Raw genomic sequence first — 25,107 nt, forward strand, 5'->3', positions numbered from 1 at the left:
AGAGGTCGGCTCTGCGACTTATATTAGGACTCGGTACCTATTTGTGAGACCCAGAGCCATTCCCCTCGCCTCCATGGTGTCGATGCCCGGGCTCCAGGGTCCACTCCGAGATCACCTGGTGCCCCTTCCGTCCATCCTCCATCCTCCCCCATTCAGCTGCCCAAGTGTGGGCAAGTCACTCCCAACAGACTCCTTGTCACCTTCAGGATCCTCTCTTCAGAGCCTGCCCCCTCTTGTAGGTTCTTTGGGGTGATTGTATCAGGAGCTCTGTGCATTTAATGTCTTTCCTCCTCCATCTTGGCTCCGCCCCCTCTTGTAGGTTCTTCCACCTTCCTCCTCCTCCACTCTTCCCTGCAGTGACACTGGCCTCCCCTGACTCAGGACATTTTCAGTGATTGTCCCCCTACCTGCAATACTCTCCCTCCTCATCCCTGCCTCCTGGTTCCCCTGCTACCTTCAAGTCCCAGCTAAAATCCACAGGATTCCACAGAAATTCCACAGGAAGCCCCTGGCAGAGACAACCAACAAGAGATGGTGATTTGACTCAACATATGAAGAGCAGCCTACGCTGGAACCAACCCACCCAATTAGGACAAGGAGGAAGGTCACCGGGGCCTGTAAGGCCTCACCCTGGAAAATCTTGTGGATTGTCCACTGACAGGTAGCTCGGGCTGCTCATCAACTCTAACGAAATGTTCACCCTTTCCTAAAAGTGTTTAGTGAGCTGGGGCTAGAAGGGAGAAAGGGTTCCCTACTAAACAGAGTTCCTTGTTTTTTCTTTATTTTAGAAAACTTTCTCCAATCTACCAATGGCTGTGAGCAATGAGCTCGACTGGCCCCAGCTCTCAGGCCTGACGGGATTTCTGAATTCTACCAGTGGGTAAGTGCGCGTGTCTGGGCTGTTTGGGGAGAGGCCTGGGGCTCAGGCTTGTGCCTTCTTACTGGAGGGGGGAGGGGGAGCATCATTAGATGGGGCAGGCCCTGCTGAGCCCCAGCCTAGCTCCTGGGGGCTGGACAGGAAGCTGGATTGTAACTAAGACAAATATCCCTGCACAGCCCATGGCACTGACCTCAGATAGAAAATGGTTGGAGTGGTTAGTTTTGCCAAATTGATTTGGTTTTCCCCTGTTTTTCTTTATATTTTGTTACCAGAGATAGGAGGGGAGGGGAGGCATATACCGAGAAATGAAGGTGAAAGGAAAATAAAAGTTATCAAAAATGAAAGAAAGGGGGCAGCTAGGTGGTGCAGTGGATAGAGCACCGGCCCTGGATTCAGGAGGACCTGAGTTCAAATCCAGCCCCAGACACTTAACACTTCCTAGCCGTGTGACCCTGGGCAAGTCACTTAACCCCAATTGCCTCACAAAAAAATAAAAAAGAAAAAAAGAAAAGAAAATGCCACTAGATGGGTAGCTTAGACAGAGGGGAATTGTCTAATATCCAATCACAGGTATGAACATTTGTGAAAGGAAATGCATAAAATTGAATTCAATTCAACACACATTTATTAAACACCGACTGTGTCCACTTAGAATCCTAGATCTAGAGCCAGAAGAGGCATCTAACTTAAGCCCTTCATTTTACAGATGAGCAAACGGAGACCAGGGAAATTGAGTGACTTGACCAAAGTCATCATCAGAGAGAGGATTCGAACCCCAGCTCTCTGCCCCCAAGTTGTGTCTAGGACAGGGGCGACAAGTACACAGATCAGTAAACAGAAAGTGTACAGACAGCTGGGGAGGGCGGTTGAGGCATCTCAAACCCTTGCTGACTAGACTCCGATCTGTGCATTGGGAGGATTCTCTTGGCACCGGACAGGAGAATGAGCACAGGGATATGAGAAGGTTGGGAGCGGGGGTGGGTGGAGATGAAGAGATGAATGAAGAGAGAGGGCGTGGGCAGAAATCGCATTAACTCTGTTACTCAGGTGAGGCAGGCGAGGGCCAGGTCAAAGCAGCCTCCTGTTCCAGCCTGGGGTGGCCAGACAACGGTGGCCACTCTCCGCCCTGCCCGTTGTCCTCTACCTAAAAGTGTGTGTGTGTGTCAAGAAACAAACATAAGCCCTGAGGTTAGCACATCCTTCCTTGGTTCAGCTGAGTCAACACTTTCAACACTGTTCTCTTATCTGACAGTCCTGAGGAAATATTTATTCTTGATTAAGTGAAAAGGCAGTCTCTTCTCTAAAGGGGGATCTCGGGCTAAAGTGTAGCTTCATACAACTTCCAGGGATCTTGAAGGCCATCTTGTTCATGCCCCTCATTTTACAGATGAGCAAACTGAGGTCCAGTCGAGTTAAGTGACTTGCCTAAGGTCACTCAGGTAGTGGAAATCCACTGGGAGATGGGAATTTGGGGTGAGGTAGGAGCTGAGGTGGGAGGACAAAGCTTTGATGAGGGGTTGGGCATGAGAAAAGCTCTCAGGAAAAAAGATCAAATGTGACGGCTTGATAGTCACATACCTTTGGAAGCCACCTCCAAGTCAGTCTTCGAGCAAGCATTTGCTAAGTGGTTATAGGCTGGGTAAGACAAAAGTCCCTACCCTCAGGGAGATGATGGCTAAAGGGGTGACCTTAGGTGAGTCACTCAACCTATCCAGGCCTCAGTTTCTCTGTGGTAAAATGGCCTCTTCCAGCTCAGCCTGGCTATGACGCAAGCCGGCTGAGATCTTATTGGAGAAATGGGTGGAAGAGAGCCTGGCCTGAACCTGACCACCCCAGGGCCCACCCCAGGGCTCCACCTTTCTGCAGAGACAGGAAAGAAACTGACCGTTGTCCTCATGCCATCCAGAAGTGTCTACCGAAGCGTCCTATCCCTGCTGTAGAGGAACACACTCTATCATTAACCACAATCAATCGGCCTCTTTTTGAATCCTTTCAGGGACAGGGAGCTCACTCCATTTCAAAGCAGACCCAGGGGGTTCTGCACATTACCCAAAAAAACAACAGAGAAGGGGGGTATCAGGGGTGGCAAGGGGCTAAACCTTTCACACTCACGCAGCGCCCCACCCCATTCAGTCCCTCATCACCTCCCTGGGTGACCATAGTTTTCTGACTGGCCCTCCTGCCGTGTGTGTGTGTGTGTGTGTGTGTGTGTGTGTGTGTGTGTGTGCGCGCGCGCTCGGTCTCTGCGTCTCTGTGTGTGTGTGTGTCTCTCTCTGTAGAGTTGGCAAAAGGACTTCCTAAAGCTCGGCTCTGACCAACGGCAATGTCTATTACCTCTAAGACGCCTCTATTGGGTACTTAAAGTGCTTCGCAGCTTGGCTTCAGCTGTCTCTCCAGGCAGATCTCCCATGAACTCTACACTCGGGCCAAGCTGACCTCCCTTCTCTTCCTCGTATACAACAACATTCCACCTCCCGAGTCCCGGTTGCCCAGATGCCTCCCTCACCTGCAGCGGCTTCGTGCCCCACCTGAGGGCTGTAAAATCACTAGGTTCTTTTAGCACTGCTCAGAGCCCACCTCTTACCGGGAGCCTTCCCGGATCTCTCCAGCTGCCAGCTCTGGCCCCACCCCTTAGGAATGATTCTGCATTTCTTCCGCATCTATTTTGCCTGTTCTTGGTGAGTACCGTGCAGGTTGTCTCCCCTTCATTTGTAGAGGCGAGAGTGCATCCCTCTACATCCTGCTGGGTGGATCACCCGCAGGCTTCTTCCCTTTCCCTCTGTCCCAGAAGACCCCAGGGCTCAGTCCTTTGTGGCCTCCTCAGGGACAGTGGCCTGGCAGCATGTGCCCCACAGCCAGCATCTCTAACAGGAGCTGAACTTGTCTCCACTCAGCAAATGAAGTTAGAAAGGTGAGCGCGTCTCCTCGGCCCACCTGCTCCAGATAAAAGCTCTGCACGTTAATGTCAGCCTAGAACTCCCACTGGTTCATTTCAGCACTTCCCTGATTTCCTTCCCCTGGAGAGAAGCTCGGCTTTCCAAGGTGGCCCAGAATCCAGAGCCCAGCCCAGAAGCATGAGCTTCTCACAGCTACATCTAACATAAAGGCTCCGCTGAAATCCCAGCGCGTCGCTGGCCTTTCCCCAGCCACCCTGGCCCACCCAGGTTCGCTATTAGAGAAACGACTTCTCCGTGGGGGAAGGAGCCATCCTCCTAGCCATTGGTTTATCATCCTCATGCCATTTCTCCTGGGGAAAATTGTTCAAGTTAAGGCTTGAAGTCTAAGGGCATTCCCAGAAAGAGGGGACGGTTAAAAAAATGGTTCCCAGTGTACAAACATGCACCGGATGTGGAGTAAGATTGTACTCCCACACAGAAAAGGGAGTTCTAGCCCTAAAAGGCTCATCGTGCGCATCACGAAATGATTAGGACAGAATTTAGCAGCAGGAGACTAAAGAGCTTGACCACTGCTTCCTATGCCCACGGTCAGTCCCTCGAGCCTTATTAAGCATCAATCAATAACGTGGTGAGCCCCCACTATACAAACACGAGCACAAGGATGGTCCCTGCCCTCAAGGAGCTAACATTCTAATGGATGAAAATCATGCCTAAAGGAAGCTGGAAGGTGGGAGGGGGCAGCACCCAGGGAGTCAGGAGTCCTCTGCACCCCCCACTCCTTCTCTGAGCCAGACACTGAAGATACTGACTGAAGTCAGGCTGCACCCTGAAGAGGCTCGCCTTCTATACCGCAAAACAATGGGCACGCCTCTAGATAATATATGCAGGGTAAATGCAAGGGAATCATTGGGGGAAGCCCTGGCAGCTGTGGATGGGAAGAATTACACAAGTGCTAGCACCCGGGCTGGGCTTTGAAAGAAGCCAGGAATACTAATAGAAGTTAGGGGAGAGCCAGGACAGACAGACAGACAAAATAGCAGGAGAAAGAGGGGGGGAGGGAGACAGAGGCAGAGAGTGTGTCTACATCTTGGGATGGGGGTGTTACATGTCCTAAACTCTTTTAAGCAAGGTATCTTTGATTTCTTATTAATACAAGGTCAAGGCAACCTTGCCTATATATGGTTTCCATTTCACAGTCCTTTCTGTCACAAAATGAGCTATTGATTATTCAATTTTCTCACAGCTCTCAAGTCCTCGATGAGAAATTCAATTTATAGAATTGATAGGAGAGGTTCCCTGTTTGGAGCAAGGAAATAAGGTTTTCCGGTGAGAGAAAAGGTTCTCTTTAGTCACAGGGTTAGGGACTGAGCCTGTGATTTTACTGTTGCAGGGCACTCCCACATGAGAGAACTTCCTCTATCAATGTAAGTCCGCACCTCTCTATGCTACAATTTATAGTCCTAGAGAATTGCCTGGGTACTGTGGATTTAATTGAAGTGCCCGGGGTCACATAGCCAATATGGGTCAGAAGTGGGACTTGAGCCGGGTCTCTGTGGCTTGTGAGCTCATTGTCCCCGGCATCTCTCTCTCTCTCAGTCACACGATCAGTCATAGATTTGTGGCGTTAGAAGAAGCCAGTCCATACCAGAAAATTAAAATGTTCCCATATGTGATGGATGGTTGTCCTGCCTTTGCTTGAAGAGCTCTGGGAAGGGAGAATTCGACACCCCCCCCCCTCTCTCTCTCTCTCTCTCTCTCTCTCTCTCTCTCTCTCTCTCTCTCTCTCTCTCTCTCTCTCTCTCTCTCTCTCTCTCGGAGCCTTCATTCCACTCGGGGCCATACAGACATCAAACCAAAATGCATCTCTCTACAACACCACACACACACACATTGCTCCTGCTTCTGCCCTCGGGGACCAAGCCAAAAGTGCAGCCCCTTTGCTATATAACAGCCATTCGAATACTGGACTGTCCTCATACTGGTCCCAGCTTTCTCTGCAGCACAGACATCTCTAGTTCCTTCAGAGACTTCCCTGGGTGAGCTCAGGTTCCCACCCAGGGCCACGCAGTCCTGACTGGTGAGAGCCCCCTCCAGCAGCTGACCCCAGACCCCTGACCATGCTACCTGGACTATCCTCCTGGCATGTTACTCCATTCTCTATTCATCCCTTATTAGGATGGAAGAGCCTTGAGGGCAGGGGTGATCGGTCTCTTGAATTTGGATTCCCAGCTCTTCACTCAGTGCCTGGCGCACAGAGAGCAGGCAAAGGCTTACATTAAGTGAATTCCATTCATTCAACCTGTGCTCCGATGAATGACGTGGGTCTTCCCGTCCTGGCTGCCCCTCTCAGGAGCCTCTCAAAACTTATCAATGTCCTTCCTAAACTGCCCAGAATGCGAGTCTAAATGGCCTGACCAAGGCAGGGGACTACAGAGCAGTCACTGCCTCTCTTGATGCAGCCTAAGATCACATTAGCTTGGGGGGTGTGAAACATACCATGTTGTTGACTCATAGCCTGCAGGACACTCAAACCTCCATTTTCAGATGCGCTGCTATCTCATCATGGCTATCCCAACTTGTACTTGAGAAACTGACTTTTTGGAACCCAAGTGAACTACATGACTTTATATTTATCTCTACAGCATGGGCTCTGGGACCAATCACCGATTCCAATTCCCCAATGACAGTGGCAAACTGGGTCTCTAGAGGGCAGATGGGCAATTGTCTCCTCAAGACTCTAGGGGGGAAAAAGACTCGGGGAGCCTGAGGGACTAGGGCAATGGCTTCTAGCACCAGCATCCACAAGCCCCCACCAGTGTGTTTCCCCTAATGAGTATTAGTTGGTATCAATTAGTCAGCAAGACAGTATATTTTACTTAAGGTAGTACAGTCAGTACAAAACATTCCCCAAAAGTATCGATCCCCAAAAGTCCCCAAAATGGGGCAAAGGGGGTGACCTCCACCTCCTAGAACCCTCTTGGCTGGAGCCTTTGGGATGGTTCCCTTAGGTTTGGGTTCGTTTTTCTGTTGGGCTCCTTTGTAGAGTCCTCATCTGGTCTGGGGGCAGGGAAAGGAGAAGAAGGTTCTCTCTCCTTTCCCTCCCCCTGCTGGCCCCCACCATGTGATTGCATTTCAGGAGCTCAGCTGCAATGCTCTTTCCTCTATGATGCCAAACACGCAAATTAGTCTTGTTTCCAAACTGGTGTGCTGTTTTATAGAGGACCAACAGGGCATGGCTGGGTATACATCCATTTAGTGCCTTTGATTGATTTATTCATTCAACGGAGATGTTCTCACCCAATAAAAGTATTAGAAATGGAGGGCTTAGCTCATTACCTTAACTGGAATGGGACAAATGATTGCTTGACTCAATCAGCCACTACCCTTACATTCCTATCAAATTTAGTCTTGATCGATTCAGCCCAATGTTCTAGCATGCCAAAATCTTTTGGGATCCCAATTTTGTCATGAGGTCTATTAGCTATGGCTTCTGACTTTGTCTCGTCTGCTGATTTGATACAGATCTCATTGATGCTTTTTTTAGAGTCAGTGATAAAAACACCAACAGCACAGGGCCCAGGAGAGATCCCTGGGGTTCTCCACCAGAGACTTCTTTCCAATTCAGCTTCAAAATGTCAGTGGTTGCTGTGTCCAACGACTCAATCAGTTCTAAACCTAATTTTCCCATTTCTTCACTCACATCATTCCATATTTTCCAAAAGAATAGGTGAGAAACTCAATGTTTTGCTTAACATCACTAGCAGTCCCTTAATCTGCCAGTTGAGCAATTCTGCCAAAAAGGAAAAGGAATTGGGTTATTCTGACATGATTTGTTCCTAATGTGGCCAAGTGGGTTCTCTAGCAGCTTAGCTTCCTCTCTAGATGTCCACTAACCATCTCTTTAATAACAAATCCAATCTAGCACCCTGGCCCTGCAGACTCCCATAGCTTCCCTTTCTGCACATTGGGACAAACTCTGCTCTATTTTAGCCCTAGGGGGTGTCTCCTGGTCTCCCCAAACTTCACTGACAATGGGGGCTCAGCAAGGATCATACCCACCAGTTATTCCACCCGACTCCTCCCCAGGTTCCTAACCAAGTGGGGAGCTGAGTACTTGCTTATTCTCTCCGACTTCCCATTTGCCATTTCTGCTCTGCCCTTTCCAGTGCAAACATCATCTTCCCTGAAGGAGGAAACAAAGCATGATAGTATTGGAGCGGCTCTGCCTTCCCATTGTGGCCAGTCGTCACTCTCCCATCCACCCTGAGCATTATGCTCAACCTTTCTCAAATCCTCCTCTTCCTCCAATAAGGATTTCGTGCGTTTGTATGTTTAAATCGTTTCTTTAGTCCCCTGCTTTCTTGCTAGCCTCAGCTCATCCTGGGCTTTATCACCTCTTGCACTCACTATCCTTCCAATATTTGGATTATTTCTCTGTCACCTGCCCTTGCTTACATCTTCTGTCTTATCATACTGACATCTTTTTATATCGCTTTCCCCTCTGATCTCTCTCTCTCTCCCTCCCTTACCTAATAAGCCTCCATTCCTGGTAGCAAAGATCAAAAGAAAGAAGAGGAAAAAACAAAGTTAAGCAAATCCAACCGGCACCTCATCCCCTTGTGCTTCCCTTTGAAAAATCTCATTGGCAGATGAGTTGTTTGTGCATTCACATCCAGTTCTCCATATAACACCTGGTGTTTTTCTTCCTTGAAATTGTTCCACTTTGTGTCTTCAGAATTTGAGTTTGGAGAAGTTTCCCATCCCTCCTCAGTTTGATTTACCCTGTAGAATTTTACTCCCTGGGTCCAGGCTAAACTTTCTCTCTCTCCTTTGAAGTTGGCTCTCCCCAAATCTGGCATGGGATGAGGTCCAGCGTTTCTCTCCTCTGTCACAACCAAGTTTACAGTCACTTCCCCCCACCTCCCAGAGTTCTCCATTCTCCGGGGATGCTGTCCACTCCCAGTGGGTCATCCCTTCTTATTGATGAGAATTTGATTCACAAAAGCAGTTTGCTTTTTTTTTTTTTGGTTCTTCCATTTTACTATCAAGGTAAAGCAATAAATTATAAGCAGCTCTGCTTCTGCCAGAAAAACTGGCGCTTGGGTGGTTGGAGTATACCATCACTACTGCAGCCTGCCTCTGTGCCACCCTAGTGGCTGGTACACTCTGGTGGCTGGCGAACCCTGGTGGCTGGCACACTCTGGTGGCTGGCACACCCTGGTGGGTTGTGAGCTACTCTCATGGCAAAAGCACTTTTGTTTTGTATCGATCTTCACCCCAGTGATCTCCACCAGGATTCCTCCCTGGATTCCACCCCCCCCCCTTTATTATGCCGTCAACATACAATACTGCACCATATTCCCTTTTATCTGTTTCTTTTGAATATGGTGCACCCAGCCACAGTCATCTTCCCTTTATGGGTTTCATCTCCCAACCCCCCCCCAATACACACACACACACACACACACACACACACACACCATTGTTGCCTTAGGACCTCTGGTTAATCTTGCTTGTTGTACAAACATTGTGTATTTGTGAAGACTTACTCCTATCTGGGAATGCATCTCCTGTGAGCTCCTGGATAGCTTCAAAGCTGATTCTCCTTAATTAGGCTCTATTTGGGATCTAGCTTGGTCTCTGCTCAAATCTTACCTTCTTCTGAGGATCTTTCCTGGTCTCTCTGCCCACCTACATGCACTCAGGTGTGTGCACACACACATGTGCACACAGATGTACACACATACATGTACGTGTACACACATACATGCACCCATGGGCACATGTGCATATGCTACTTGTCTTTGAGTCTACCTTCCATTTAATCTGAGTATATCTTGGATGTGTATCATTATCTGTGTGTTGTCTACCCCTTCAGATTATGAGCCCCTTGAGGGAAGGCACTGTTCTGGGCTTTCTTTATATCCCCAGCACTTAAGCCCAGGGCTCACCACAGGTAGCTGGTGTTTTCCTCACCTGTAATGAGAGATAAAACTAGAACTTACTTCGCTGGGCTGTTTGTGAGGAGCCAGTTAGATAAGACATGTGAAAGGCTTTGCTGACCTCCAATGCTGTCAAATGCTGTGGATTATGAAAAGCCGAGGAAGGAGTTGTTGCAGTGACACTTTGTAGAGTTCGCTAACCTGAAATCTAGGCCTGAAATCTAGGAATTCCAGTGGCAGCAAGGTAGTGAATGAGCCCTGGACTTGAAACCCAGAGAGACTTGGGTTCAAATCCTGCCTCTGAGGAGCACTGCCCTCCGCTAATGTTCTCCTCCAAAGCTTCATCCTGGCTGGGGAAAGGATGACCTGAGACTTCCGAAAGCCCCCATCAAGGCCTGTCCCATCTGGGATGGTCCTCACACCTGTCCTCCCGGGAGCATCCCGTCTAAGGCTGCAGACAGAGAGGGCTACTCGACAATTCTGAAGACGAGCTGCTAGGTGACAGAGGAGCCGAGACGACGAGAACTGGTACTCAGTTAGTAGTTTGGGGTCCAAGTGCACCTTCTGACATCCCCAGCACCAGCACAGAACCAGGCACACAGTAGGTACCTCAGCAGGAGTGCTGATTCACTGACTGATCCGATCAGCGGAGAATGCAGCCGCCCTGAGTTCGTTTGCTGAGCTCACTAAGCCCTTACCAACAATCTCCTGCTGGGGGGAATCCAACAAAGCCAGATGTCTCTTTGGGTCTTTTTATTGGCCCGTCTAAGAGCTGTGAACTCTTTTCAGATTTCGCGAACGCTCTATTTACCTCCGCCTACGTCAGAGGAACCGCTGCAATCACCGGGACTACCAGAGCATCTCCAGAAATGGTACGTGCGCTCCCCAGCTCTCTTCCGAGGGACCCTTGCGCAGACTGGGGCTGTCTGTGCGCGTTGTTCCTCGGTGATCGTCCATATGATGGCGTATGGGAGCACGGGCCAGGGAGTGGGATCAGGAGACTTTCTCCCCTCTGGCACCACCTTCGGTTCAAAGACAGGAGCCGCTGAGACCCAGAGCCACGCCGCCCCCCCCCCCCCCGTCCCAGCCTCCTCACTTCACCAGAGCCCCCTGGTCCAGCCTCCTCACTTCTCGGGGAAGGATACCGGGGCTGAGCGGTGAAGGGGAACCTTCTCCGGGCCATGCTGACATCCTGTACTTTCATTCTTTACCAGGCCCGCTCCCCGGGGCCAGAGTGAAAGGATCAGCAAAGGGATCAAGGGAAGTGAACCCTGAGCCCTGAAGCGTCCGGAGCCCTTTACTTTACCGTACTCTTTACTGGCTCTGCCCGAGGCAAGGCGAGGCTTTGCTGCTCTGTGGGCATTCAAGCCCTTCATAAACTAGCTCCCTCCTCCCTCTCTGACAACAACCAGGTGACTTGCATTTATCCAGGGATCTAAGTATCCTCTTCCCAGCACCTCCCTTATCTTAGGTACCAGCTTCCAACTGGCCACTTTGGTTCTGTGCTTTGCAGTCCAAGAGTCATTCTCCCTGGCAGAGAACACAAGTTAAATGAGCCCAGCGGCTCCTCCCGATCTCTATCTCCAGTTGTCCTTTTCCTACCCACTCCCAAGCATTGGTCCCATCCCTTCATTGTTCCCCTATTTTCTTCCCATTTTTTTTAAAGCAAAGCAAGAAAAGCTTGGTATCCTTAGCTTTCTTCATCAGTCTCAACTTCATCCAAACTAGCAGTCCTGACACTTGTTTTAATATAATCCCATGCTTGTGTGTTAATTCTCTGTTGCCCACCCTTAGTTATATCATCTGTACACATCTTTTTTTAAAGAAAAGCTAAACTTGTGGGGGCAGCTAGGTGGCGCAGTGGATAAAGCAGTGGCCTTGGATTCCGGAGTTCCCGAGTTCAAATTCGGCCTCAGACACTTGACACTTACTGGCTGTGTGACCCTGGGCAAGTCACTTAACCCTCATTGCCCTGAAAAAAATTTTTTGTTTTTGTTTGTTTGGTTTTTTTTTTTTTCGGTAAGGCAATTGGGGTCAAGTGACCTGCCCAGGGTCACACAGCCAGTAAGTGTCAAGTGTCTGAGGCCGAATTTGAACTCGAGTACTCCTGAATCCAGGGCTGGCGCTCCATCCACTGCGCCACCCAGCTGCCCCCAAAAAAATTTTTTTAAACTAAACTTGTGGCTAAATTTTCCAATCAAATGAGATAATATATGTAAAATGGTTGGTAAATTGTTACTATGTAGATGTCAGCTATTACTAAGAGAATGATTTCGGAAAAAAAAACAATAGACTCAATGAAAAACAGAATTATTTCAGTGAAGAATGATATGTCAGAAACATCAGAGAGAGCAGAAAAATATGTCAAGAAAATGACACAGCTTGAAAAATACTTGGAATTTTTGCATATACAAATAACCACTATGGAAAACAGGGCAAGGAAAGATTGTTAGATTATCCAACTGCTTGAAAACTGAACCAAGGATCTGACTGCTACATTATGGGAAATCATACTGGAAACTTTCACAGAAACACTGAAAAAGGACAGATTGCAAATGGAACTCACTTTGTGTCAATAAAAGTGAATCCCAAATTCAATTCACTCAAACATATCATGGTGAAGCTTCAACAGTACAATGATAAGCAGATGGTATTACAAGCAATCAAGCAGGAAAACATCAAATATCAAAAACAAGTAGCTAAAATGGCACAGAATATTTCTATATAAACAAGAAATGATTGATCTGTTATATGATATGCATAAAATTAAGAAATGCAGCACTTCATCATTATCAAATCAGTTTTCTGGTTAAGAATTATCTTTGAAGATGAAGGACATTTATGATTTCACAGGGATTTCAAGCATTTGTAGGGTGTTAACATTAAGGCAGCTTTAATGTTGACTTGAATAGCTCAAGAAAAAAGAGGATCCTCAAAATTGCAAGGTATAGAAGAAGTGACAGATGTCATTAAATTGTTGCCATCTAGGGTGACAAAGCAATAGTATTGTTTTGATTCACAACTAAGTTATACAGATAGACTTTGGAGATAAGGATAGGGGATAGGGAAAAGAGGAATAAGTTGCTTGTGGTTGTCACAGATAAAGAAAAGAAGAAAATAAATGTGGCAAAGCAGGTAGAAGAGGTTAAAAGGAGCAGAAGTAATCTCAGAGGAGTAGCACAGTCTCAAAAAGGAGGGAAGATGTAAAAGTTGAGTTTTTAAAAATAGCTTACAGTCTCAATAGTAGAAATTACAAAATGTATTATGTTGTATGAGTGTGTATATGTTTTGGTAAAGGTTGGAAAGGGGCATATTTGAATATTTTTATTTCTCATGGATGGTTTTTCTAGTAATAATTTTTAAAAGAGTCATAGATAAGTGTTATAGTCTTAATTTCACCTTCCCAAGAATATATCTTCTATGTGTAACAGTTGCTAAGAAACGGGGATCTGTCCTTGGCCTTGTTCTAGCTAATATTTTTATCAGTGACCTGGACATGCTCATTGGGTCTGCAGGTGACACCAAGCATGGAGGGAGAGGTAACCCAGTGGGCAACATCCAGTATGGGATGAAACTGAACTAAAAGCAAACAGGAGGTGGAACACTCCAGGGCATTGCTGGTTTTCTCAATAGGCTGAGGAGAGATGCTTCAGCTGATGGCTGGATTATGTGGGGGCAGGGCAGGGCAGGGTAGGCATGTGGGGTGCAGCTGGGTGGTAGTTTATGCATAAGAAAATGAAAGCTATCAGGAGGAGGAAAGACATTCCAGTAGAGGAGGGAAGTAAGAAGGGAAGTACAGCTCAGATGAAGCTGTTAACCCAGCAAAAAGATGGGGAAAAGGAACTGAATCTGGGAAGTGCTAGAGAAAGAGAACAATATGGAAGAGGAAGGACAAGGTGAACACAGGAAATGCAGATTGTGACAGGTGAGACTCTCTCACTGTGGGGGTAAAGAAAATGAAGTGCCCACAATGGGACATCAAGCAGACACTTCAGAACTTTAGAAAAAGAGGCAGAGCCCCCCAGTTAGTTTGTTCTCCAAAATCAGCCACAGCTTTGAAAACACCAGTACCTAATGTGGCTAGGGTGACATCAGGGAAACCTGAGTTTGAATCCCTCCTCAGACATTTCCTGCCAGTGAGACCCTGGGCAAGTCACTTAACTGCCCTCAGGCTCAGTTTCAATAAACAGAGGGTAATAATGGCACTTGCCTCACCAGGTTATTGTGAGACTCCATGAGATCATGTGTGTTCGGGGCTATTTTTTAATTACTCTTTCATTTCAAACTCTCCAATCCACCCCTCATTTGCTGCTGTCAGATTTCACTTATTCCTTTTCTCCCTGATCTAGGTGCTTCTTCCCAAAACCTTAAGAGGTTCATAGGAAGGTAAGTACTTGGATGGCAACGCAACAAAGGTTTTCAAATATATTTTCTAAGTCTGAACACAAAATGAAAAGATGCCCAGTGCAGAGAGTTAGTGTAGGAGACAATATTACAGGCAGTCCCAGGGCCAGGCTGGTGACCACTGTGTACACACCTCAGGGAGGAGTTTGCAGAGATGATGAGGAAAGGAGCCAAACCAGAATGCAAAGGGATTGGCAGGTGTGAAAAGAACAGCCAGCAGAGGCTGGCCTGAGGTTTCCTGGGACTCAGGCCACGAATGAAGCCTCTTCCATCATGAGATTTGACCCAGGTTCCTGACACAACAGACTTAGAAGGAAGTTCAAAGGTCATCTGGACCTTCACACACTTTAACAGATATTCTCCATAACAAATGATGACTTCTACTGCAAGGGAACTCACCCTCTTAAAGCAGCTAATCACCCCCTGGGGATTGTTAAGAAGGTTTTCCTTCCTCATCTCTAGGTCTGCCCTCTGAGGCCTTCATTCCTCTTCCAGGTGATGGCCCTTCAAACATTTGAAAAGAGCCAGCAGCTGGACCCTTAAGTCTTAAGCAGGTTAAGCCACGCTAGCTCCTTCCACCAACACTTGTATGGCCTGGTGTCCCGGCCCGCACCGTCCTGCCGCCTTCCTCTGGCTGTGTTCCAACTTGTCAATAGCCTCCTAAAACATAATCCACCGAGCTAGCTGCCAAGCTCCAGCCATGGTCTGACCAGGGTGGAGGACAGAGGAAGTTCCACTGCCGTCTTCAGCGTGGACATTATACCTGTTCTTTTTTCCAATTTTTTCACATTTTTATTTAAAGTTTTGAGTTCCAAATTCTATCCCCTCTCCCTTGAGATGGTAAGCAGTCAGCTATAGGTTATACATATGCAATTATGTGAAACAGTTCCATATTAGTCATATTGTACAGGAAGACTCAAATAAAAGGAAAAGAAGAAAAGTGAAAGATAGCAAGTTTCGGTCTGTGTTCCATCCATATCAGTTCTTTCTCTGGAGGTGGAGAGCATGCTTCATCATGAGTCCTTTGGGGTTGTCTTGGATCATCGCACTGCTGAGAAGAGCTAAGCCACTCACAGCTGATACATTGTTGCTGTTACTGTGTCCAGTGTTCTCCTGGTTCTGCTCACTTCACTCTGCACCACTTCATGTCAGTCTTTCCAGGCCTTTCTGAAGTCATCCTGCTCATCATTTCTTATCACATTGAGCTTCTTCTAATGCAGACCAAGAACCAAGAATTCGGTGGGGACCTTTTGGCTCCATGTTACACAACTGACTCATACTGAACCTGAGGTCCACCAGGACTCCCCAGATCTTTTTTTTGCTAAATCTCCCCCATCTTGTACTTGTTTAACTTAAAGTGGAAGTTTTTATTTCCTCCAATGGACCTGGAATCTCCGTCTGGATGTTCCCTGGAAAGGTTCTGATCCCCACTGCCTCCTGCCCACCTCTTGTCTGTGTGCTCCCATGAGCACCACAGAGAATGTACCCTACAGGCTGGATCCCTTCCTCAGTTTCTCTTGATATCATGAGGGTCCCTGTGGCCTCGCTTGTTGTCCATGGGTTCTCCCATCCCTTCTTTCCTGTCATCCAATTCCTTAATTTAAGCCTGTTCTTCTTTGGGGTTCTCCATTGATTCTACATGGCAGCCTGGTCACCCTCCGGCCCACCCTCTGGGGCCTCTCCACTGCCCTCCAGCCGATCTCCTTTTCCCATCCTCCAGAGACTGTTCTGTTCTGTGTCTCACAGTCATACAACAACAAAACTTGTAAATATTGGGACTAAATAGAGCATCTTTGCTTGGACTCCTAAAAAAATCTCTGTCATTTCCCAAAAAGCAATAGCACCCACTTTCCTCCTCCTGTTTTATCTTGTCCATTTGTACTGGCTGTCCCAAGCATACACACTGCCCATCCAACTGCCTCTTGTAATCTGGCATTCCTCACTCCCTGGGTCCTTTCTGTGTGAATAGTCAGGCCAAACCCCTTCCAGTGCTTCTGAGTCTCTTCCAGGAGGCTCACTGATGTTTGGGGGCTTGACGCAATCATCACACTGTCATCTGCCAATGGGAGCCTATGCAGGACCACACCCTGCACACAGAATCTCCTTCATCTTATACTCTGTCCTGGGTCTCCTCCATCATGGGACATATTCCTCCGATGATCATGCCTCACCCAAGTGTACCATCACAGGGCTGTCGAACAGTGTCTATTCAGCTCTCAAATGTTCAAGGAACCCAAAATTATTGTGATGCACAAACAGGAGGTAGCTTGTTGGAGGCGGCTTGAAGGGGATTCTCTGCCATTGTACTCCATCAAAGGCTTTGTTATATTACACAAAGAGGAAGCTTAATGGGATCTCCCGTTGTCTACACCTTCCAGCCAATTTTAAGACGGTCAGGGTGTGGTCCTCTGGTAGTGTATGGCTCGTTCATGAAGGCTTGCCTGTTCCCTACTGAAACCCTTGTCTAGCAGACCATTGGTGATGTGTAGATAATTCTCAGAGATTTTGTAGAAATGGGAAAGTAGGCGTGTAAGTCTGTAGTTGTCATGTAACATTGAGATCCCCCCGCCATATTTTTGGTATTATCTCCTCTTCTTTGCAGATCTTTTCCATTTTTTTTTCTATTTGCTCTCCTTCATTTTTTTGTCCTTAAATGTTAGCCCTTGGGATGACTTTGTTTAATTAGATGTCTTTCCAAAGCTTTCTATGAACTGTTTTAATTCCCACTGCCACTCTCTACTTTATGTGTCAATACCACTCATAACATCCACCACCCACCTTCCATTATCATTTTCTTGCTTGAAGTTGTTTCAATTCTATGTAATATCTCACTCACTATTCTTCTTCTAGCTTTTTTCAAAAACTAAATCTGACTTTTGCTTTAAGAAGATAATAGTCTCGGGCAGCTAGGTGGTGCAGTGGATAGAGCACCAGCCCTAAAGTCAGGAGTACCTGAGTTCAAATGTGGCCTCAGACACTTGACACTTACTAGCTGTGTGACCCTGGGCAAGTCACTTAACCTTTATTGCCCCACCAAAAAAAAAAAAGAAAAAGGAAGAAGAAGATAATAGTCTGACTACACAGAGAGCTGATTAAAAGATGACTCCAACATCAATAGAATCTTTTCTTGTCCATTAAGTATAATCCATTTCATTTTTCAGTCCACTAAAACAAAATATATTGTTTATCCCTATTAAATTTCATCATATTGGTTTCAACTTATACTTGTAGTCTGCCAAGAACTTTTTGGATCTCAGTTCTGTTGTCCAGTATTTTAGCTCTCTCCCAACTTTGTATTATCCTCATATTTGATAAGACTAATCATTTAATTAAGGAAAATAGTGAGTAGCAGAAAGCCATAGAGAGATACCTTCATCAACTCTCTACAGACTTTCCTCTGGGTTGACATCAATCTGATAATAAGTATTTTGTGGATCCAGACATTTCCAAGTCATTTACTATAGCATCATCTTATCGCGCACATCAATATCAGGTCAGTTTGGATGTCATGATAAATGTTTGTCAAATGTCTTGCTGAAATCGTGGCATTCCAAGACCTGCCCATATAGTCACCCTCATGGTCCATTATTTTCAAATCTATTTAATTGGTTTGGACTCCTCCTGCTGAGAAATGGGTGGTGGAACTAAGATCACAGAAGAAAATAAAAGAACTGAGAAAGTGATCTATCACTATAGGAAGAGGAAAACTTGAGGGAAAGAAATTAAGACAGGAAGCATTATTGTAAGGAACAACCTGCTTAGATGGAGGATTCTAGCAACCCTAGATTCTCAGAGATCACTCAGCCTGAGTTCTGAGTCAAGAAGTTCCCTAACTCTACCTTTCTCTCTGGTTTATCAGCTTGTCCAGGAACCAGTTGTTGGATCAGCCCGCCCTTGTCATCTACACCATGCTTGGGAATGATGTGTGTAACGGGTGAGTAGTTGACAAAGGCTTGTGGTCATTCTGGTTAGTCTTTCCAGTGTTTGACCCTCCTCCCTTCTTTCTACCTTGGTACCCAGTGCAAGTGAAATAGAACATTCAGTGTCTAAGCTCAAAGCAGTCTTCCAGATGGATCATGGGATCCAACCACTGTCATTTACAGATGAGGGAATGCAGCCCATGTCCTTGATCGCACAGCTAATGAGGGTCCAAGCTGAGAGGCCCAGAAGGTAGAAACAGAACTCAACAGTGCTGTCCTTGCCCAACACCTTCTCCCCAATTTTCCAGCCAAGACTGTGCTAGAAATTAACGTCGAGGTTCCCAAGGCCCTTTTCTGTTCCTACTTCCTTTCAAGCATGCCCCAGGATCCCATATACCCTCTCCCTTACGGGAAGAATCCTCAGTAGGAGATCATTTCCACTGCAACCTCTGGGGGAAAAGCACAGGCTCAGCTCTGCCCCTCTCCCCTCCCCTGATACCCTCTTATCTGCCATTCAAGCCTGGCATGAACAAAAACTAAGCTTCCCAAGCAACATCACATCTACAAGGGGCTTCATGCCCAAGGGTTCATTTTCATCTGATTTGCTCAATAAATAAAACCCTGTGAGGGAGGCAGAGCAAGTGTTCTTATCTCTACTTTACAGACAAGGAAACTGAGGCCCTGAAAGACTAATAAAAAAGACTAATCAACTTTACAAGGGCAGAGAGAATTCAAATGCAGTCTTCCCCAGACTCCAACGCCAGCATTTTTCCCGTTGCCTACATTGCCTCATATCTCATGCCATACTGCATCACTAATACAAAATGACTCAGGTACATCTACTCACCAAGAACCAGGTCTCCACTGGACATTCCTGATTCCCCAGGTCCTCATAGGCCTCAGAAACAAGACCAGCCCAGGTGGTACAGAAGGCTGCCAATGTGCTGAGGGGGCTCCCAGGAGCAAGGTGCAGGAGCAGGGCAGTGGGCAAAGTATTCCCATAAGCCACAGTGCAAACATCTGCACCCAAACAAGGAAGGCGCGTCCAGTAGAGATTTGGGCACAGATTCCCTCTGCTGTGCCTGGGCAGGGCTGGGGCACCCCTGCCAGAGGGACTCTGTCCTTGCACTTCTCAGAACTCTCTGGGCATTCCCTTGACCTTTGAGAGTCAATGGGTAGCACCATTGCACACAGGCTGCATGACAGGTGTAACACCAGCATGTGTCAGGGGATGGTGGAAGAATGCCCCTTCCCCCATGCTGGTCCTGAGGGGACAGGAGACAAAGAGGAGGTTAGAACTCTCTATATTGAAAAATTATACAAACTTTCCCCCATAGCTATTTCTAAAAATGTTCTGCCATTTGAGTGAAAACCTTTGGGTATAAAATAGGAAGAAGTATTCTGAGCACAGCCTGGCATTTCTAGCTGCAGTGACCTAGGGCAAGTCTCTTTACTTGCCAAGGCCTCTGTTTTCTGTTAAATCTGACAAGTGAGGGGGTTGGGGGAAGGACCCATCAAATCCAACAAGCATTTAGCAAGAGGCCTGGGGATGCCAAGACAAAACCAACAGTCCCTCTGCCAAGAAGGGAGGAAGGTGCCAGTCCCAAAGGTGTGGGCCCACTTCCTCTGAAGAGGAAGGGAGAAGGCCAAGGGGAAATGGTGACAGTCGGCAGGCAGAGATTTCCGGCAGTGACTGTGTTTGGCTGCTGATGGTGAAATGGGCTTCAGCAGAAGTATGTCTGTCAGGGCCAGCTTGGCACCAACAGGCTCATTCTGCTGGGGTGGGCACAGCTCGCCAGGGCCAGGAGCATGGTGACTGGGGATGGTGCAGCTGCCTGGCAGGATCCCGAGGCAATGGGGCAGATGTCTTCCTTCACTCCATTGCTCCCCCTTGTCTAAACTGGGCTGCTCTGCCTCCAGAAGCTCAGCCCCTCCCACCCCCTTCCAAAGCCAGGCCCTGGAGCATAGATGGTGGGGAGGCCAATATGCCCCAAGTGGGTGACAGATCTTGATGTATCATGTCAGTGTCAGCTATGCTCAATACTATGGTCCCCTGGCCTTGAGACTGTGTGTGATTAGATCCAGTATTTTCTGAGGAGTTAGGGATAGGACCCTGGGGTGGCTAGACAGACATGGGACGCAGAAGATGGTACAGATGAGCCTGAGAAGAATCCCAGCCTCAGAAAACACAGGGTAGGTTTGGGATCTCCACTGGCCAGCCCTTCTTCTCATTGCCGGTCAGATGGAGACCAGATGGCGTTTAGCAAGGAAGGCACCAAGAACAGTTGGGGTTGGTTTTTCTTTCTGAGTTTCTCGGAATGCTGCCTGCCGCCCTGCGCCTTTCTTTGGGAGACACTGTGTGGTCAACAGTCAGATGACCCACAAGTCAAAGGGGCGTTGATGTGCCTGGGATGGTCTTTGTCAGAAAATAGGTGCCTGTGGTGAGGGGCCCTTTCCTGTGGTATCTGGAAGGGCATGCCTAGGGATCGTCATGGAACAGGGCTCAGGAAGAGCCAGGTTCAAATTGCTCTTTAGACACTTGGGTGAGTGAGTGAATGAATGAAGCCTTATCAAGCCCTCACTCTATGCAAAGATGACCCTGGACACATCACCTGGGTTTTCCCACTCTCCGCGTCCTCTTCTGTAAAAGGAGGAGGTTGGATTCATTGGCCTCTTACGGGGTCCTTCTGGCTCCAGCTCTGGGCCCTTCATCCTCCATGGAAGAACCAAATCATTTTAGCAGCTTGGCAGTGATCTGAGCCCAAAGGCAGGAAGGAGGGCCCAGGGACTTCCAAGGAGAGATCCTGTGAGGCCGTGACCCCCACACGTCCTTGCCAAGATTCTGGGAGCTCCACTTCCATAACTAAGCCAGAGATAAAACTCCAGCAAGAAGTCTGCAAGAAATGCTTGAAGGCCACACCCTGCAGGTGGGAAGTGGGAAAAGCCCAGAGTGCTTCCTGAGCAGGGAGGCTCCAGCCCCCACTCAGAGGATAATATAGCTGGCCCTTCTAATTCAGTGAAGCTGATTGGACATTGACTTCATAGAGGAAAGGGAACGGTCCCATCTTGATGCCTGGAGTCATGAATTTCCTTTCTAGTTTTTGGTCCCTGTGGTTTGTGAGAGATCGAGGGCTCGGGAATGCTGGGAGAGCACAGTTTCCCCAGGGGTGTGTGTGGGGTGGGGAGGTGGCCACTTCTGCCTTGGGCCTGCTGCTCAGGGCTTTCCTCTGCTTCTTTCACCAACAGGTATGTTGACTCAGTGTCACACATGACCACGCCAGAGAACATGCGGGCTCATGTCATGGAAACATTGATGTTTCTGAATTCTCACCTCCCTCCGGGCAGCCATGTGGTCCTCTATGGCCTGGCAGATGGACGCATCCTCTGGGACCATTTGCATGACCGATACCATCCACTGGGTAAAAATCAGGATCGATTCTGGGTCTCTTAGCTCTGAATTCCCAAGGGCTCCTAGATTCTAGGTACATGGTTAAAACCAACAGCATTACCTGGGGTGTCATGGATGGAATGCTGACCTGGCTGACTAACATGGGCACAAATGGTGCTACCAACAGGGAGCAGTGCTCTTGGAATTCTGAAGTCTTGGTCAAGAGACTGAAGAGCCTAAAGGAACTGCTGGGGTTGTCTTCAAGCTAACCACTGAGCCATGGCTTTGGAAGCCAGAGGCTGGGAATCAAAGAGCTGGTCTAGAGCATGCTTTGTGAGAACAGGGCTGGATTTCTGGATCCTGGTTGGCTATAAGGGGGTGCAGCCAGCAGTCACGTGGGCAGTCACTGGACTCTTGCTCCCAATACTCATCCAGTTTGATGGACTCTTTGAAGTTCTAGGTACCAGCCCCCAGAAGACAACAGTTCTTTCTAGTGCTATTATGAAGCATTGTATCCCAGAGGTTAGCCCAGTGCTTAGCACATAGTAGGTGCTTCATTAATGCTTGTGGATTAAGTCAACAAAGAACTGTATCAGTACTGTCCCATCCCCAAGGAGTCTTCAGCTGTATTTCCTTCAGGAAGAGTTTGACTCCCAATGCTTGGTGGTCCTTCCCAGGCTCCTTGGTCACCCCTTCTTTCACCTTCCCCATGTGGGTCAGGATTCCCCTCTACCTCTTAGTCAGTTAGTCAGTAAACATGTGTTAAGCATCTACTGTGTGCCAGAGACAGGGTTAAACTCTTGGGATACAAAGGCAAGAGACAGTCCCTGTCTTCAAAGAGCTCACAGTTTAATGAGGGAGATACCGAGCGACTAAGAACATACCAACAACCTGTCTTTGGTCTTCTTTGATTTTGCCTTGAAATCCCTCGTCCACTTTTAGGACGCCTGGTTCTCCTTGATAACCGAGCCAGTGGAACGAGAGCCCCAAGGCCCTTTGATGGAAATCTAGGAAGGAGACAAGCCTGTGCCTTGAGCACTCAGAGCAGAAAGTTGGCCACAACGGAAACACAGCCATCACATACTCTGTGGCTTCCTGCGGTTTGGAAGCAAGAGCCTCCATTCTCAACCCTTTCTCCAGGCTGGGAGCACGCAGGCAAATGGCTGTGGGATATTGGTTGTTGCACATATCTGTACCTGTAGCCTATGAAGGCTAGAGTCGTCAGAGGAAACCTCAGGGAGGAGGGAGGATGTGAAGCCATAGTGTTCTCCTCCCAGAAACATATGTGCCCAAAGAAGAGGCTTGTGGAATGAAGGAAGGAATGAGTTAACGAATGAGTGAGTGAGTGGGTGAGTAAATGAATGAGTGAATGAATAAGTGAATGGATGAGTTAACGAATGAGTGAGTGAGTGGGTGAGTAAATGAATGAGTGAATGAATAAGTGAATGGATGAATAAGTGAGTAGATGAATAAATGAACGAGTGAAGGCATGAAGAATAGGGCAGCTGCTCAGCACAGGCAAGGTCTTTACCAGAGAGCCCTAGGACCAAGGGGAAGGGAAGGGAGTCACAGGGGTTAGGCAAGGCTGCCAAGAGAGATCGTGTTGCCCTTTCTCTCTTTCCCCTCTTGGCCCTACCACATTGCTTGGCCTAACAGTGACACTTAAATGCCCATCGAATGCACACAGGGCTGCAGGTTGGAGCAGAAGACAGTGGAGCACTAGAAATCAGAGCAAGGGAAACTTGAAAGTTTGGAAGCAGCCAAAAGCAGGAGATGTAGCTCAGTATTACCTGAGCTCCCTGGCAGAAGGGCAGCTGGGGGAAGCTTGGTTTTAATTGTTGGTTTTCTGCCTAATTGAAGCATCCAGACACTTTGACAGAATCCCAAGAGAGACTCCCGTCTGTCCCTGGGACTCCGGCTTGGCTGTGGAGCCAGCCGGGGGCTCGCCCACTCACTCACCCACATGGGCAGAGCCACCTCTTTGACAGGGAAATGGAATCTAGCAATCTCTCAGTCCAGCCCATCTGGGAGCAAAGTGAAAAATAAGCCTGCGCACTGTCACCATCAATCTCGCCAACGGCTTTGAGATGTGACCTCGATTTCATCCATTTGGGCAGAGCAAGAGACATGTTCTCACACAAGGCACTAGTCATCTTCCTAGAGGGGAGAGGGGGAGGGCAGGATGGGAGCTCAGCCGAAGAGTGGGAGTCGGGAAACCTGGAGGGATGGGGAGAGAGTCCTCTGTGTGTGTGTGTGTGTGTGTGTGTGTGTGTGTGTGTGTGTGTGTGTGAGAGAGAGAGAGAGAGAGAGAGAGAGAGTGTATGTCTGTGTGAGAGCGAGAGCAAGTGTGTGTGTGTGAGTGGGGGGGGGTGAGGGAGGGGCAGGATGGGAGCTCAGCCGAAGAGTGGGAGTCGGGAAACCTGGAGGGATGGGGAGAGAGTCCTCTGTGTGTGTGTGTGCATGCATGTGTGTGTGCATGCGTGTGTGTGTATGTGTGAGTGGGGGGGGGTGAGGGAGGGGCAGGATGGGAGCTCAGCCGAAGAGTGGGAGTCGGGAAACCTGGAGGGATGGGGAGAGAGTCCTCTGTGTGTGTGTGTGAGTGTGAGAGAGAGTGTATGTCTGTGTGAGAGCGAGAGCAAGTGTGTGTGTGTGTGTGAGTGTGGGGGGGGGGTGAGGGAGGGGCAGGATGGGAGCTCAGCCGAAGAGTGGGAGTTGGGGAACCTGGAGGGATGGGGAGAGAGTCCTCTGTGTGTGTGTGTGTGTGTGTGTGTGTGTGTGAGTGTGTGTGAGTGGGGGGGGTGAGGAAGGGGCAGGATGGGAGCTCAGCCGAAGAGTGGGAGTCAGGAAACCTGGAGGGATGGGGAGAGAGTCCTCTGTGTGTGTGTGTGTGTGTGTGTGTGTGCATGCGTGCGTGCGTGTGTGTGTGTGTGTGTGTGTGAGAGTGTATGTCTGTGTGAGAGCAAGTGTGTAAGAGAGAATATGTGTGTGAGTGTATGTCTGTGTGAGAGCGAGAGCAAGTGTGTGTGTGAGTGTGGGGGGGTGAGGGAGGGGCAGGATGGGGGGGTCAGCTCTACAGTTGTAACAAATCATCTCAGTTAGTCCCAATGTGCCCCCAGGAGTCAGGGGTGGGTAGAAGGGTTGCTTCCATCAGCAGGTGGCTGTGTCCACAGGGTAAGATTGAAAGTGTTATTTCAAGGCCCTCCATAATTTGGATCCCAGGCCATGCCCAGAATGGGGTGCCAGCCTTCAGGACCCTTTTTTCCACCCTGGCATGTGTTGGGATGGTTCCACCCTTAGCAGCCCCCCCATCCAGGTCTCTTCCCCAGTTAAAGCCCAGGCCCAGGAAGCATTGGCCTGCCCCAAGGCTGCGCTGGTCCCTTCCGGTCAGCTCTAGACTCCTTTGGACTCCAACTCAATACTAGGCCTGCTTTCAGAGCCTCCCAGAACCAGGGATGCCCTGAGGCCTGAAGGTCGGAGTAGGACGTGTGCCCAGGTGACAAGCATTTACCCCAGTGAAAAAGCAGTGCATTGGGAACCTTTGAAGGCTGTGGCTTTCTGCCCCCTCTGTCACAAGTGTCTGATCACTTCTGATGCAGACAATCCCTCTGTCTTCTAGGCCAGCTGAATAAAGATGTCACTTATGAGCAGCTCTACGCCTTCCTCAGCTGCCTCCAGG

The 25,107-nt window shown here is 48.4% G+C and overlaps 1 protein-coding gene across 1 annotated transcript in view; it reads left to right on the plus strand.

The window, feature by feature from the left end:
* The window catches only part of AOAH (acyloxyacyl hydrolase), a 113,242-nt gene that overhangs the window by 74,793 nt on the left and 13,342 nt on the right, over positions 1 to 25,107 (plus strand). The window contains exons 13-18 of the mRNA XM_043964531.1: positions 789 to 880; positions 10,509 to 10,591; positions 14,069 to 14,105; positions 17,983 to 18,057; positions 21,290 to 21,462; positions 25,048 to 25,106. Of these exons, the coding sequence (XP_043820466.1) occupies positions 789 to 880; positions 10,509 to 10,591; positions 14,069 to 14,105; positions 17,983 to 18,057; positions 21,290 to 21,462; positions 25,048 to 25,106 (519 nt within the window). The remainder of the gene's footprint in view (positions 1 to 788; positions 881 to 10,508; positions 10,592 to 14,068; positions 14,106 to 17,982; positions 18,058 to 21,289; positions 21,463 to 25,047; position 25,107) is intronic.

This window comes from Dromiciops gliroides, chromosome 1 (genome assembly GCF_019393635.1).
Source record: "Dromiciops gliroides isolate mDroGli1 chromosome 1, mDroGli1.pri, whole genome shotgun sequence".
Classification (NCBI taxonomy): Eukaryota; Metazoa; Chordata; class Mammalia; order Microbiotheria; family Microbiotheriidae; genus Dromiciops; species Dromiciops gliroides.